At 35.9% G+C, this 14,599-nt stretch overlaps 3 protein-coding genes across 3 annotated transcripts; 2 read left to right on the forward strand and 1 right to left on the reverse strand.

The window, feature by feature from the left end:
• Positions 1–655: 655 nt before the first annotated feature.
• LOC115760051 (phenoloxidase-activating factor 2) lies at positions 656–4,439 on the reverse strand. The gene is made up of 4 exons (XM_030701222.1): positions 4,348–4,439; positions 1,744–2,078; positions 1,402–1,660; positions 656–1,344 (listed from the first exon to the last, which is right to left on the reverse strand). The coding sequence occupies exons 2-4, from the start codon at positions 2,065–2,067 to the stop codon at positions 737–739; spliced, it is 1,191 nt and encodes a 396-aa protein (XP_030557082.1). The 5' UTR covers positions 2,068–2,078; positions 4,348–4,439; the 3' UTR covers positions 656–736.
• Positions 4,440–6,192: 1,753 nt separating this feature from the next.
• On the forward strand, positions 6,193–10,080 carry LOC115760052 (heart- and neural crest derivatives-expressed protein 2). The gene is made up of 4 exons (XM_030701224.1): positions 6,193–6,350; positions 7,336–7,535; positions 7,800–7,943; positions 9,974–10,080. The coding sequence occupies exons 1-4, from the start codon at positions 6,251–6,253 to the stop codon at positions 10,052–10,054; spliced, it is 525 nt and encodes a 174-aa protein (XP_030557084.1). The 5' UTR covers positions 6,193–6,250; the 3' UTR covers positions 10,055–10,080.
• A 1,978-nt stretch (positions 10,081–12,058) lies between these two features.
• Positions 12,059–14,448, forward strand: LOC115760139 (ubiquitin carboxyl-terminal hydrolase 14). Its single transcript, XM_030701344.1, has 7 exons — positions 12,059–12,128; positions 12,188–12,363; positions 12,416–12,520; positions 12,584–12,969; positions 13,473–13,629; positions 13,691–13,756; positions 13,813–14,448. Exons 1-7 carry the CDS (start codon positions 12,113–12,115, stop codon positions 14,350–14,352), a joined length of 1,446 nt encoding a protein of 481 aa, XP_030557204.1. The 5' UTR covers positions 12,059–12,112; the 3' UTR covers positions 14,353–14,448.
• Positions 14,449–14,599: the final 151 nt, after the last annotated feature.

Here is a 14,599-nt window from a genome sequence, read left to right on the forward strand (position 1 = left end):
ATATATGTATATTTATATGTTTGCTAACCTTAAACAGCGTCTTTGATCCGCTATTCCCACCGAGCTTCAATTTTTATAAGAGTGTGATATGTCAGCCTTTAATCTTTGTTGCGGAAGGACTTTCCGAAAAGTGTGAAAACCCTCTCAACTGGATTTGGACTAGGATAGCTTATTAGTTCTTACGGCTTGGACTGCGCGTTGATCACCAATCACTCAGTCAGTTAAGATAAACCCCATAGTGAATATATTTTTGATCTGCATCAATAGCCGAGTCGATTTAGCCATGTCCGTCTATCTGTCCATTCGTCCGTCCGTATGTATAAACGCAAGGATCTCAGAATCTGTAGGAGCTCAAGATTTGGAGGAGCTGAAATTAGAATGTATGTCCTCGTAATGCCTGCGCGGGCATACGAGTTTGTCTTCGACAATCGATATCTTGCGCCGTTTCCAAGCAATCGATAAAAATCGATATCGAAATCCTGTTTTTTTTTAGCAAATCTGTTGGTTTTCAACACCATTGCAGCAGCTCCACTTGGTGTTGTTGGGAAAGAGTTCAAAGTATCCCCTAGTCGGGAACTCCCGACAAGAGCCTCTTACTAAATTAATTAATTAATAGATTAAGTTTAGATTCTTATCTGAAAAGAAATTTTATTTTTTATATTTTTGTTGCTTTTTTCGTCATTGCACAATTTGTTAGACATTTTTAAGTTTGTTATATAAATGTTTCGCATATCGCTTATGGTGTAAAATATTTCGAGCTAATCTGCCGGCTGGCAAGTTTTTCGTCGATCCATGGTCTTAAAAAGGCAACACTTGCATAAACACCGGGTATATTTTCTTCACCACAGCCTATACCCCAAGCAACTATACCAGCAGACTTAAAGCGATTGGGTTGACCTTTAATCGGACACACTAATGGAGACCCACCATCGCCCTTACACGTATCCTTATCCTTTTCTCCTCCTGCACATATAAAACTTTCATGCAATATAAAATGCCTTCCAAGTCGTGTTTCCCGTAAATTAGTTTGGCACTTTGCTCTTCCAACAACAGGCAAATCTATTTTTTTGAGTATTACTTGATATTCCCCATCTTTGCCAAATTTATTTTTCCCCCAACCTGTGGCATAACACCGTTCATATTCGAAATCTTCCCCTAGAGTTGGTAGACAAATCGGTTGAATATTCATTTGAAAATTCAATGGGGTTTCTAAAATAAGCAATGCAATATTATTAAAAAGGGATCCCTTATTGAATTTTTCATGATAAATAATTTCCTTCACATAACGATCTTCATGTGGAATGATTTCGTCTTTGGTTTGCGTATCCCATTCACCAGCGCGAACTAAAATAAATATGGAATTCATAATTATCTATCATGTATTATAGAAAAAACCCATACCAATAAGAGACTTAGCGTCTTTGTTATGAACGCAGTGGGCTGCTGTCAATATTACTTCGGGTGTTATTAAAGCGCCGCCACATTCGTATAAGTTGAGTTGAGACTCTTCTCTTAAAATTGCGACCATCCATGGAAATTCGCCAAATTCCGCTTCTTGATTTAATGCTCCAGTTATTTTAAAGCCAACACCATTAGGGTTCTGATATCCGCAACCCCGATTTTGATCAATAGGTCCAACCGGTATTTCTGGCGTATCTCTCTTGGTGTGTGTAAATATTTATTGAATAAGAATAATTAGTTTTGCTTTATAATTTACTCTCACAATAGAAGACCCAAACATACCTTGTTGGGAAGGTCACAACAGCGTTCCAAATACTTTGTGCAGGGTGATCCAGTATCTATGCGAATATCAATTATATTTTCTCCACTAGTATTAATGGTATCGTTGGAACATAACCATCGAGGAACACATTCTTTTTGGTCCCCACAGGACTCATATTGAGTTCGTTCCTTTATAGTCTCAGTAGATTGTGAAGATGTTGTTGGAGTCGATTGGGTGGTAGAACTGTCTGTTTTGAAAATATCAGCAATAAGGTCGTCCAGTGAGCTATCTTGTCCCACGCATGTGTATGCCATAAGGCCCAATATCAAAAATTTAATTATCATCTTTCGGTTTCCTAAAATTCAAATATATTTAGGACTTAAGAATAGTTTAATCTCATATATAAAAAAAGCAAGTATCCAGAAAAGAAAATGAGTTTGGAGTCCCTCTCAATATTGCACCTCACGCGAAAACTTTATGCACAGAAGAGCAAGCCTCGTAGTCAGTGAAATCGATGTATCGTCATCAAGGAGCTGCTAGCAAAAAACTGCTTTACATTAACCTATAGCAGTTTACTAATAACAACAGCAAGATCGGTCGGCGGAAGTAATGCGACGGATCCACAAAGTTGCTTAATGCGATCACACGAAAAATTGTGCGTGCCAGCTGTGGACACCTCTCTCTGAAGCTGTGCGCAAAGCCATCTCAGGAGCTCGTATCAATCAATAACTTTCACAATTTTTTAATGACTAGAAAGGTCATTAAAATAGGTCACTCAGCTGGCTGAGTTCATCAGAAATCCGATTCCCATACGGTCTAGCACTTGGTTTGGGCTTTAGTACAGCGCTAACGAGCTCTGCGGGACATTACTTAGTATCGCCGAGTAAAGCGACACTCTCAGCGACACTACCCGTTGTGGAGGAGCCATTCTTCGTTCGACACAGATGCACTTAATTCTGCTTGCTTTACAAACACATCACATTTTGGCTGTACAGAGCGACAAACAATGGCGACAATATAATCGCTGCCGCATATCTCCCCCGGAGAATAATTTGAGAAATGCTTCATCCGACCGGTGCTAAGACTTGGTCAGTAGTTCCTCATCATCTATGACGGAGTTAGCCAAGCGAACCTTACAGCGAATTTACACCAGGATTTCCAACTGTCGCAATATGATTTGCAAATTGCGGCAGGAGGAGTCAAAGCACTACTAACACCAGCACCGACCGCTCATTTTGGAAGCTCACCAAACGATTCGAATGCCAGGCGACTTCCAAGTCAAGGGCCATGGAGTCACAGCCCACTCCGTAACTCTAAACATGAAGGAATCCTAGCTCTCAAGAAGCTACCGCAGGTCTCTCTCTTCCTAAGAGGGAGGTCAATCAGGAAGTCATGGCTTAAAAACACAGCAAGTAGGCATATACGACCCGATAGTGCGGTATCTTTACGATATAAATCTTTTTTGTGATGCTTTAAGGAGGCATTGTCAGGAACGGCTACTTCCCACAGGTATGGACATTATCCAAGATCGTTATGGTTCCCAAGAAATGCAAGAACCCCCCACAACGGAGTAGAACCGCCAAATCAGCCTGCTCCCTACTCGAGTGACTCTTAATTCAAAGAATTCTCGGAATCAGGACAGTTCAGAGAGCCATACCCAACTTCCAGTTCAAGTTCAGGCGACAGCGACGCCCCGTTTATTTTTCGGTTTCTAGATTCTCACAGCAAAACTATCATCGGCAGAATCCGCAGCTTCCAATTTTTCGTTTCTAATAAGATGGAATTCAAACATATTTTCAATATGTACATTTTTTGATAGCTTTAAAAGTTTTGTAACTGTAGGAAACTAAATTTGATATCTGCACGAAATAAGCTTAGAGGAACTGTACATACATACATACATACATATATACATATGTTTCAATGTGTGCATTCTGAGGCTGTGTATATTTTTTCGGCTACATACATACATACATGTACGTACATACAACTAAGTATGTCATGGTGATAGTAAAAGTTGATTACCTATTAACATCCTAGCACAACAAGAGTGATAAGAGGCATATGTATGTATTTGTGTAGATGTGTATTCAAGCGTGTTAATGTTTACAAATGTATTGTTGTATGAGTGTGCATGTTTACATATGTATGTACATATGTATGTACGATGGATCATACTTTCTTGAAAAGTACTCTCAATGATTAAACAATCATATTAATATACATATATATGTGTTAATTGTTAATTTACATACATATGCACACAATAATTTCGTGTACCGAAACTGCCGCCGCTTCGAAACGTGTGTGTGTGTATTCATATTTAACAAATCCGGTTTAATTCTCCAAGCACATCTGTATATATGTACATATGCACGTAGTTATAAATATACACAAATATATAGGCACATCTTTATATATGTATATACATACGTATATTAATGAAACGAATACATGCATTTGTATATGAACTTTTGCTTGTTTATAAACAAGTATGCATGTATGTACTTTGTACATGTGCATGTAGGATATGTATGTATGTATACACATTCATATAAAAGTCAACGCAAAGATATTATAACGGCTTGATATAAAACAAACTTATATAATTTGTAAATACATACGTTCTAATACCAAATTGTAGGTACGTATAAGATTCACAGCTCGATCTGTTACGCTTAGTGCTAAAAATTGAACTAAACTTTTTTTAGGCTGAGATTAAACTTGAAAGGTGAGCTTTGGTGCCTGAAGTCTCTATGAACCTCATTGAAAGTTTGAATCAATACGAGTTTTCAGCCTATAGAGATGATATTTCGCTCACGAGCTTTCTCTCAATACATGTAGTTCAGATTACCGGGGAAGAGCGTGAATTCAAGCTAAAATTTCTTATTGCTGTACTAAGCTTTAGAATCCTACGTTTTTGCCCAGAAATTTACAATCAATTAGATTACAGATATTATTATTTCGGGGTTTTTTTTTTGTAACGTGAGAGAAGTATTTGTTGTGCTTACTTAAAAAATAACTAAGATATATAGTTGCGTATATTAACAACCAAATGATTATTAGGTATTTATATTATAGATTTGAGTATTAATATACAAATAGGGCTTATAGGGTATATAAATTAACAATTCACTTCGATTTTGCAGGAATATTACTTACTGTTGATCCGCGATAGCGAATAATACAACGTAGGACAGGTTACGGAAGTCACCAGTGTCGACTGCTGCGTCCGCGATGGCGCTGAGCTTGAGCCTCAAGTGAGTTATCACTTCTCCTCTTATATATAATAATTATGTTATTCTTGGTCAAAATTGATGTGAAAATTGAACCCTCAAATATCCTATATATGCTAGCCGCGAGTATAATGGCACAATTCATTCTGTTAATAATCGAAGACCAATCGATATAATGTTCAATCTCGAGCCAGGCTGGCAGGAACAGTTTAGAGTGAGAATTTAAATTTAAAATGCGAAAATCTTATGGTGAATTTTTAATTTTTTATCGATTTGCGCCAAATTTAATTTTAAAGCTCTTCTTAAGAACTTAATAAATATGCCTCATTTTGCGATTTCGGAAATTCCATCCGCAACAGTGATAAATTGGCGGAAAAAAATTCAGTTGAGACGTGTTTCACATTTTTCTTAAAATCCCCCTCGTTCGGGGGAAAGTTTTAGGTTTCGTTCGATCAGCTTCAAATATATTTTCAAAGCACAACATAAAAACTAAAAGAACAAGTGTTACAGCGATTTTGAAAATTCCACCCGCAACAGTGGAAAATTAGTGAAAAACTTTTGCATGCAACTTTTTTTGTTAACCAACCTTTTCATATATCTTGGGTAAAAATGATTTAAACGCTTTTCACGATATCCACCGCTCTTATATGGAAATGTGGGTCAAAGGATTCCAGGTTTTTGTACTGTATTCGATAGGCTTTAAAAATATTTTAAAATAGAAGTGGAGTTCAAGAACGTACGGGCAGAATTAAATTTTCACGGTTGGAAACAGGGGAAAAAGAGATATCTAAAATATTTAGTAGAAACTATATAATATGATTTTAAGTAACGATATTTTCAGAATTAACACATTCAAGAATTCTATGTTATGTTTCATTGAACGTATCTTTTTTTTTACAATATACTATATTATAATATAACTTTTATGATGTTCGTAATACTTTTCAGCAGCAAAATTAACGCTAGAATCATTTTGCATCTATAACTGAATTCTATTTAAGGGTCAAATGATAAATTCACCATAGCTGAGCATTGGTTGAGGCGCTGAACGTTTGTGATTGGTTCAAATTGGGGGGTGTGTTCAGCGTGTTGGTCTGGTTAATATTCATGTAGTATGCAACAGTCTCTGTTCGGGAAATATTCTTCAAATATATTTAGTTATTTCTGTGCCGGTAATGAGCTAATTTCTCAAGTATGTAAAGTTCCTTAACTCTAGTTAATAATAGCAGTTTTTTGATTGATAAATAAACAAATGCAACACCTATGAGGTTTCTGTTCTTGAAAGAGTGAAATGTCGAAATACGTAAGTCCGGTATGTCGGGATTCTCCTTCGTTTTTTTACAACGGTGATTATAATAACTCGCCCATTTCGGATTTAAATGTTTTTGATTGTGAGTATTTCATTTAATAAATCAATAGTGAACGATAGTTTCATTGAAAGTGAGTGAAATATATATGTTCTTGATCAGTGCGAAGAGCTGAGTCTGGCCATATCCATCTATTCTTCCATATCTCTCTTAATTTCGATGAAAATAGATTTTGAGACATATTTTTGAAAGCACAACTCAAAAATTGTAAGAGCTAGATTCCCGTAATGTAAAACAAAGTATGTATATGCATATAAAATGGGAAGACACCATTTTTTGAAAGGTTGCTGGGCGAAGGGTTCAGAATACTTCCTAGTTAGGCAATCTCGACTAGAGCCCAGTTCCATCCGTTGAAAAACTGTTCATTCTTGTTTATCATTCGGGCGTCTAAAAACACAAATATTTAACAAATCTCCTTGAGTTTCTTTTATGTACCTTCCGTGGGTGGAAATCACTTTTCAATTCTTGCGGCGCTGTATAAAAAACCCGCACACTTTTTTTTGTTTATAAGAAAGAGATACTTAGTCGAGTGTTGCCGACTGTATCCCATTCGTAAGTACTATATATTTTTATACATGTACACAGAAAAAAACGTACACGTGCATACTTGGACAGCTGCCACAATCTGCGCGTAAGTTGTTCAAAAACAAAATCAATTATCAAATTGAACTGTTCAAGGCTTAAACGAAGTACTATTACTACTTCTGAAATATATATATTTATAGCCTGTACCCATTGAAAATAGGTAAAATCGTTTTCTCCCAAACTAGAGGATAAGCATCTCCATTCTCATAAAAGATATATATTCTTGGTTAGCAAACTAAAGCCGAGTCCAGTCTAGTCGCGAGTTCCTAATCTGTCCATTCGCCTGTATGAACGCATCGATCTCAGAGATTCACCCCGATTATAGAGACATTGAAATAGCAAATTTGGTATATACCTTAAATGTGTTGTATATAAAATATATTGTTATTATAAATGTATTTATTTACTTTTTTTGTAATTTTAGATTCTAACATAAACAGTGCCGGTGAAATATATTCTTCCACCAATCAGATAAGTTTCAATCCACATCCAACAGTTCGAACTATTAAAAAGAGAAACACAGCTAACAAAAAAGAAAGAAGGAGAACACAAAGTATTAATAATGCATTTTCATGCCTGCGCGAAAGAATACCAAATGTTCCTTCAGACACAAAGTTATCTAAGGTAAATATTTTATCAAATCAATCAAAGTTTCCAAGATTAAATAACATTGATTTGTAATTAGAACCTAGCTTAAGGTTCACTAATAAAATTCCATTATCATTTAACTTTCACGAACAAGAATGGTAATCATATTTAAGAGCTACTAAAAATGTTCATATTCAGGCCGTGAATTTTCTTCAAGATTATAAATTCTAAGCATTAAAGGGCTTACATAAATATTATATTATAAAATTAAAGTATTTATATTTAAAACCCCATTTGCAGATAAAAACTCTAAAGTTGGCAATATTGTACATAAACTACTTAGTAGGCGTTTTGGACGGTGAGCAAGATCCTAAAAGCGGATTTCAGGCTGAACTTAAGCTTCCGAACCGTAAAGTCTATCTTGACAGAAAACAAGCGATTGAGGTATGTATATTAGTAATTGTGGAGTTGCCAATGTTTTTTTTGAATCTATAGCCAAAAATTGAAGGTAAATTTGGCTTTTTACAACAGCACGCTATAATGCTTTTATTTATCAAAATTATTTTAGCTATAAGTTGTTTGGCTGTGGCTCAGAACACTTTCTTTGCTCCGCTAAGATCAATAACGAATGAGCAAGTGCAAGAGAGGCTTGCCAACCTTGTTTACAACAAACAGCTGATTCATCTATTTATGTTTGCATGAATGTTTGCTCATGCTAATGCGATGCGACTTTTACAGAATCCAACCTAGTCCCCCCTTTGAAAGCCTGACTTTCAACAGAATCCTTAAGAGGTAGCAGACACAACTTGGGAAATGTATTCTTGAATAGCATCGGTGTTAATAGCAAGATCTTCAATTTATTTTTAGGGTATGCATGTGCCGCCTAATCTGTACAAACGCTTCAACGCAGCGCTTCAGCTTTAAAAATAAATTTTTTTAATTTTGTGGGTATCGGGAGAAGTTATCCAAGAATTGAGTAATATTAATTTATGTCAACTATGCAAGATATGCAAGTTATGCATCAAAAACCCTGATGGACAATTAATTTTATCAATTTTTTTAAAATGGTACTAGATATCGGAAAAAATAATAAGAAAGTTAATTTCGTATATAGACCGATTCATTTTGTCGTCCTGATCAAGAATATAGATACTTTCTTAGATCAAAGATGCTTCCTTCTGCTTGTTCTCACAAATTTTCATTGGGTTGAGTATAAAGAAAAAAAGAACAGCTTCCATTGCATGTGGAAGATTAAATACTCTTATGTATATGAGTCACGTTTTGGCAGACATGGGCAGAGGCTTGTGATAATCGTAATTGTTTGGGGAAAATTTCTCTGGCTAAACTCATTTTTCGACCTACTTTCCTGAGAGCTCTTCGATATAAAATCCCAATGGTTATATGATATTTTTCATATTAAGGAGTATAGTGAAGATTCTAGCTATCAGGTTTTTTTCTTATTTCAATATAATATATTTAATATATATAATATACAAGTAATTTTCAACCGATTATTCCTATGGCAGTGATTAGAAAATTATATATACTCCTTTTGCAAGATGTATCATAATACCTTCTGCAAGGGTATACAAATTCATTCGGTCCAGAGTTCCGTATTTCCGCCCCTTTTTTGTTTGGAGTTTGTACAGACGTCTGTTCGTAAACATAACCACATGGCCCAATTACAAGTATACACAGCATAAATAAATGTTCTTGAATGGGGTGGGTTGGTGTTACATGATTCCTCGATTAAATTGTCAAGTGCTTGCGATACTTGTAATTACATTAGTGAATAAATAGATATATACATTGAATACAAAAATGTAGATATTAAACGTCATGGTTTTATTATGCTATAATATTTATTGCTGTAATGTGGGGTTACCACTTAAATACTTGAAATTCGAAATATCTTAATGAGATAATGCAATCGTGCGCATATAAGACTGGATAAATCCATGTACACATTTAAAACCAAACAAATGTGTGCTTTCGACTTAAGATCAGTTTCAATTTCAAAAATGTATTGTAGTTGATTTGAGCTGCTTTTACATGTTCTGAGTTCTTAGCTAAATTATACCCTGAACCCATTAAAAATGAGTAAAAGGGGTATAATATATATTTGGGCAAATATATTTAATAGCAGGAGAAAGCATATCTGACCCTATTTGGCAGGTAGGTCCTTCTAGTGCCCGCCCAGTACGATTTTTGCTTCCGATAATCGATAACTTGTTCCGTTTCCAAGTAATCGATAAAAATCGATATTAAGAATTCTACTTTTGAACAAATCTCTTAGGTTTTTAGAGCTAGAGTCAACAATGTAGCTCCTAGAATAGTATATATCAAGTATCTTTCACTTATATAATCTTATGATTGAAAATTATCTTACCTATTATATTCAATAATGTCAATAACCTCTTAAATCAAAGAAAGGGCACCTTAAAGTTATGAAACATTATTTTTAATTTTTACAGAATAATTACATATCAACAAAGGGTCGTACAGGATGGCCGCAAGACGTTTGGGCATCAGAGCTGGTTCCTGAACATACATAAATAAAAAAGTATATATGCTAAATGTAGTAGCAATAACCCATCTCAAATTATTTATAATAAATATTCAAAAATCAAAAAATTTCATATTTTTATTTCGCGATTCCCATTTCCTAGTTATAATTGCTTTCTGTGTATATATTACTTGACACGGTTCGACGGAACGCTTGATGTTACTGGAGGTATTTACGAAAATATGATTAAGTATTTAATTATTTATTTCGACGTGCAGTTTTTCCTAGTTGCTCGTGTGTGGATGACCTGATTTATCGATAATTTTCAAAATATATCTACCTGGTCGCACATTAACACCACATCAGCATGGCGGATCGCCTTGACCGACCCCAAATCGATGGCCCTTGTTATCATACACGTAAACAAAGCAACCCATCGCCTTAAAGCTTTCATTCATTTTGCCAGCTTTGTCCTAGCTGAACCGCAGACATTCTCAGCGTGGTAACACCATATAGAGGATTCAAATCCAGAAATAATCGAATTTAGAATTTTTGATGCCCAGAGAGAAGACTGCTGAGAGTGTCAGCCGATGTTTGTTGTTTGAGTTCCTCGCTCTCACTCATTGCTTTGTGCATATATGTGCATCTTCTTCTCACTGCAAAGCTTTTTTTTGGATCCTATTGTGCCTGCGACAGCAGGTGTACGTTGCTGTCTGTTTCCCATAGGTGTCTAAAATGGAACTTAAGAACCAATAAAACCGAGGCGAGGGCTTGGCCCTTATTGCAGGCGCTGGATAATGGGTGACAAGTCATCGAACTTATATGACAGGAGCTGTACATAGAACTACGTCTGTTTGCGATTGTGGAAGTCGCCACACTCATGTTGCAGAGTTATTGGACATGCGAGCCTCCACCATTTAAAACGAGCATGCCATGAGTTGTCTGCTTTCGCGCAACTATCATCTATCAGCACCCTTGGCAGAGACATTTGGGAACCACGGTGCCACCAAACGCATGGGACAGAGTTTGTCGCGAATATACAAGCAAGAAACTGACGCAATCTCAACCGAAGAATCTCTGGGAGAGCATAGGACTTAGGCATTTCAGAACCGACTGTTGAGTACAACTACAACATGCTATGCAGCAGTTGCTGCAACAGGCGCAACAATAGAGGCAATATAGATACACTTAAATTTCCCTAAATTTCCCACCAGGCTTAGTGATACAAGCACCATTACCAGGCTCGAAACGCAGCCTATCCTGCCCGCTGCCGATCTCCTTCTGCTCTTCTATCCTGTCTCGCACAAGATTGGCTAAGTTTCGGGTCAATGTACTCCTCTGTCCAGGAAAATGTTGTTGTCCTCAAATTCAAATGTTAGTTTTACACAAATATTCTAAATTATTTGTATTTTATTTTATTCCCAAGAAAATAATATGATTTTTTGTTCTCGTCGCCTTGCAGCAGCTACTGGAAATGGCGTTTTGTAATTTTGTTATTTGCATAATTTTAAGATTTGTCGAAAAATATCAGAATTTAATTTTTATCGTCATTTATTGCTGGTGGACAGTAACACGTATATTGCAACCCTTTTTATAAAAGACTTTATTGTATCAATTTAATACGAGTGCCGGACGCGGCGTTCTTCATTCTCTTGTCCAGATGTTGCTTAAGTTTTGCAGTGCCAATTTTTTCTCATTTATTTCAAAATCCCTGAGAAATGTTCCTATCCCATACTGTTCCATACAATAATTAGCCCATAATTTTTAGTACATAAAAAATTGTCATTGTTTACGAAAATATAAAAAAACTTCTAAAAACACTGAAAACCATACTAATAGGGAAGTTTTTGAAATTCCTTGCAATTTTCGAGTTAAACCTATTTTTCCATTTTAAAAGAAGTTAGTTGTTGCCGATGTGAACATCAGTTTCACATCTTCAACAAATTCCATTTGTTCCCTGAAAATGTACTCTGTGTAAATTTATATAAAACTTGCGATATATCGATATTTAATAAACAGTTTTAGTGACATCGCTAATCTACCATCTCCATTCCACCTTCACTTGCATGACTTTGAAATTCTAAAATTTTTTGTTTGTAGTTTCAAAATGCCGTCTTTTAAAGGTAAGTCAGTAAAATATTAATATCTAATGTTGTTGCACAAATTCTTATTATCTATTAAGTGAAAGTCAAATGGGGCCGTGAGCTGTATCCAGATATTGATGTCAATACTGATGAAGAGCCCATACTATTTAAAGCTCAACTTTTTGCGCTGACGGGGGTTCAACCGGAACGTCAAAAAATAATGTGCAAAGGTGGAATACTTAAGGATGATGAATGGAATTTGCAATTAAAAGATGTAAGCTGTTCGACCTATTTAAGCATTGTCAATGACAGTTCTTATTTTAAAGGGAGCTGTAGTCCTGTTATTGGGTTCTAAGGACAAAGTTCCAGAAGTTCCCCAAACACCAATTAAATTTATTGAAGATATGAACGACGCTGAAGCGGCGACTGCGGTAACATCATTTGCCAATGCCAATTAGAGTAAGAGTTTTTCATTATCGACATGCAATTTTTAGATGCGTCTTCCGGCCGGTTTGACCAACCTTGGAAATACATGCTATATGAATGCCACTGTCCAATGTTTAAGAGCGGTGCCTGAACTGCGCAAAGCCTTGGAAAAATTTCAACCCGATGGCTCTGATGCCAGTTCATATGCTTTTACTATTTCATCGGCTATGAAAATAGTGTTTGCCCAAATGGAGAAGGGCACAACAATTACGCCAATTGTTTTATTGCAAGCCTTACATCGAGCGTCGCCGCAATTTGCCCAGACTGGCGAAAATGGAACCTATAGGCAGCAAGATGCTAATGAATGTTGGTCGGAAATACTGAAAATGTTACAGCAAAAACTTAAACCCATAAACCAAGAGTCTGTTGAAGTTAATGAAAAAAAGAAACATAAGTAAGTTACCGCTGAATACCTAATACACATTTAAATTCCATATTCCTTGGTCATTACAGACCCTGTTTTTATACTCTTGTAGAATGTGTTCTAAATTTATCATGAAATATGTAATCCATAGAAACAGAACTCTCCGACCTCACAAAGTCTATATATATTGTATATCAGCATCAACGGCCCAGAAGACGGGCGAACTCTCAAGACCAGGGCCTTAAGACTTCGAGACTAGTTGAAACAGACAGACGGACATGGCTGATCGACTCGGCTATTGTTGCTGATCAAGAATATATATACTTTTTGGGATCGGAAATGCTTCTTTCTGCCTGTTACATACATTTGCAACAAGCATTATACCCTTTAATTAGCAAATATTGGAAGTTTTAGTTGTTTTGTTAATGTTTGCCAATTGAATATTATTTTATTTATAGAAGAAAAACATTGCCTTTGATGTATCTTAATCACTTTTTGTAATCCTCTATTTTTTTTAAATATCTCTTTTGAAGCTCATTTATTGAGCAATTTTTTGGAGGAACTTTTGAAGTCCAAATGACTGCAGATGAGGCCCCCGATGAGCCTGCGACAGTTTCCACAGAAAATTTTTTGCAGCTCAGTTGCTTTATTTCTATGGAAGTGAAGTATATGCAAAGCGGCCTAAAATCGGTAACTATTGTTTAATATATATATATAGCTTTAAGATCTATATTTTTTGTTTTTCTAATAGAAAATGAAAGAGCAATTGGTTAAGAATTCGGCCACGCTAGGTCGGGACGCACATTACACAAGAACTGTAAGGCCAAAAATGTCAAAATTGACAATAATTAAATAATCTTTAACGTTTTATAGTATTTGGTGAGTCGACTTCCAGCATATCTTACTGTCCAGTTTGTCAGATTTCAATATAAAGGAAAGGAAGGCATTAATGCTAAGGTCTTGAAAGACATTAAATTTCCAATTGATTTTGATGCCTTTGAGTTGTGCACACCTGATTTGCAAAATAAGTTGTGCCCGATGCGATCCAAATTTAAAGACCATGAAGACAAAAAAGTGGATGTCGTGTCGCAGATAAATAAAACTGCAAAATCGCCGGATGTCGACGAAGAGAACGATGAAAACAAATATGAACAATTCTGGTTTGACGACGATTTGGGCAGCAACAACTCTGGCTATTATACACTAAAAGCAGTCTTAACTCATAAAGGTCGCTCAAGTTCATCTGGCCATTATGTGGCCTGGGTACGTTCAAATGCCGATATTTGGTATAAGTTCGACGATGACGATGTAACATCTGTTACCACCGATGAAATTTTGCGACTTTCCGGCGGTGGTGACTGGCATTGCGCTTATGTTTTGTTGTATGGGCCTAAGCGTTTAGAGAAGTGCTAGTATGCTGCATATTTTTTCTATTCAGGTTTGCAAACTGATTGTTAATCCATTTTATAAATCTATATGATTAAAGAAAAAGTATATGGTAGCATAAAAATATATGCAACGTTTTCGAACATGCAAGTTTTTGGGTATTACTGCAAACGAACCTGCAGCATAAATAGTATATAATATATAAGCAAGGAATGAGAGCTATCTGTGGCTCCTGAAAATCAAATACCTTTGCGCTTGCATCAATCGTTCCTGT

This window comes from Drosophila novamexicana, unplaced genomic scaffold (genome assembly GCF_003285875.2).
Source record: "Drosophila novamexicana strain 15010-1031.04,08,12 unplaced genomic scaffold, DnovRS2.1 tig00000387-arrow-pilon, whole genome shotgun sequence".
Lineage (NCBI taxonomy): Eukaryota > Metazoa > Arthropoda > Insecta > Diptera > Drosophilidae > Drosophila > Drosophila novamexicana.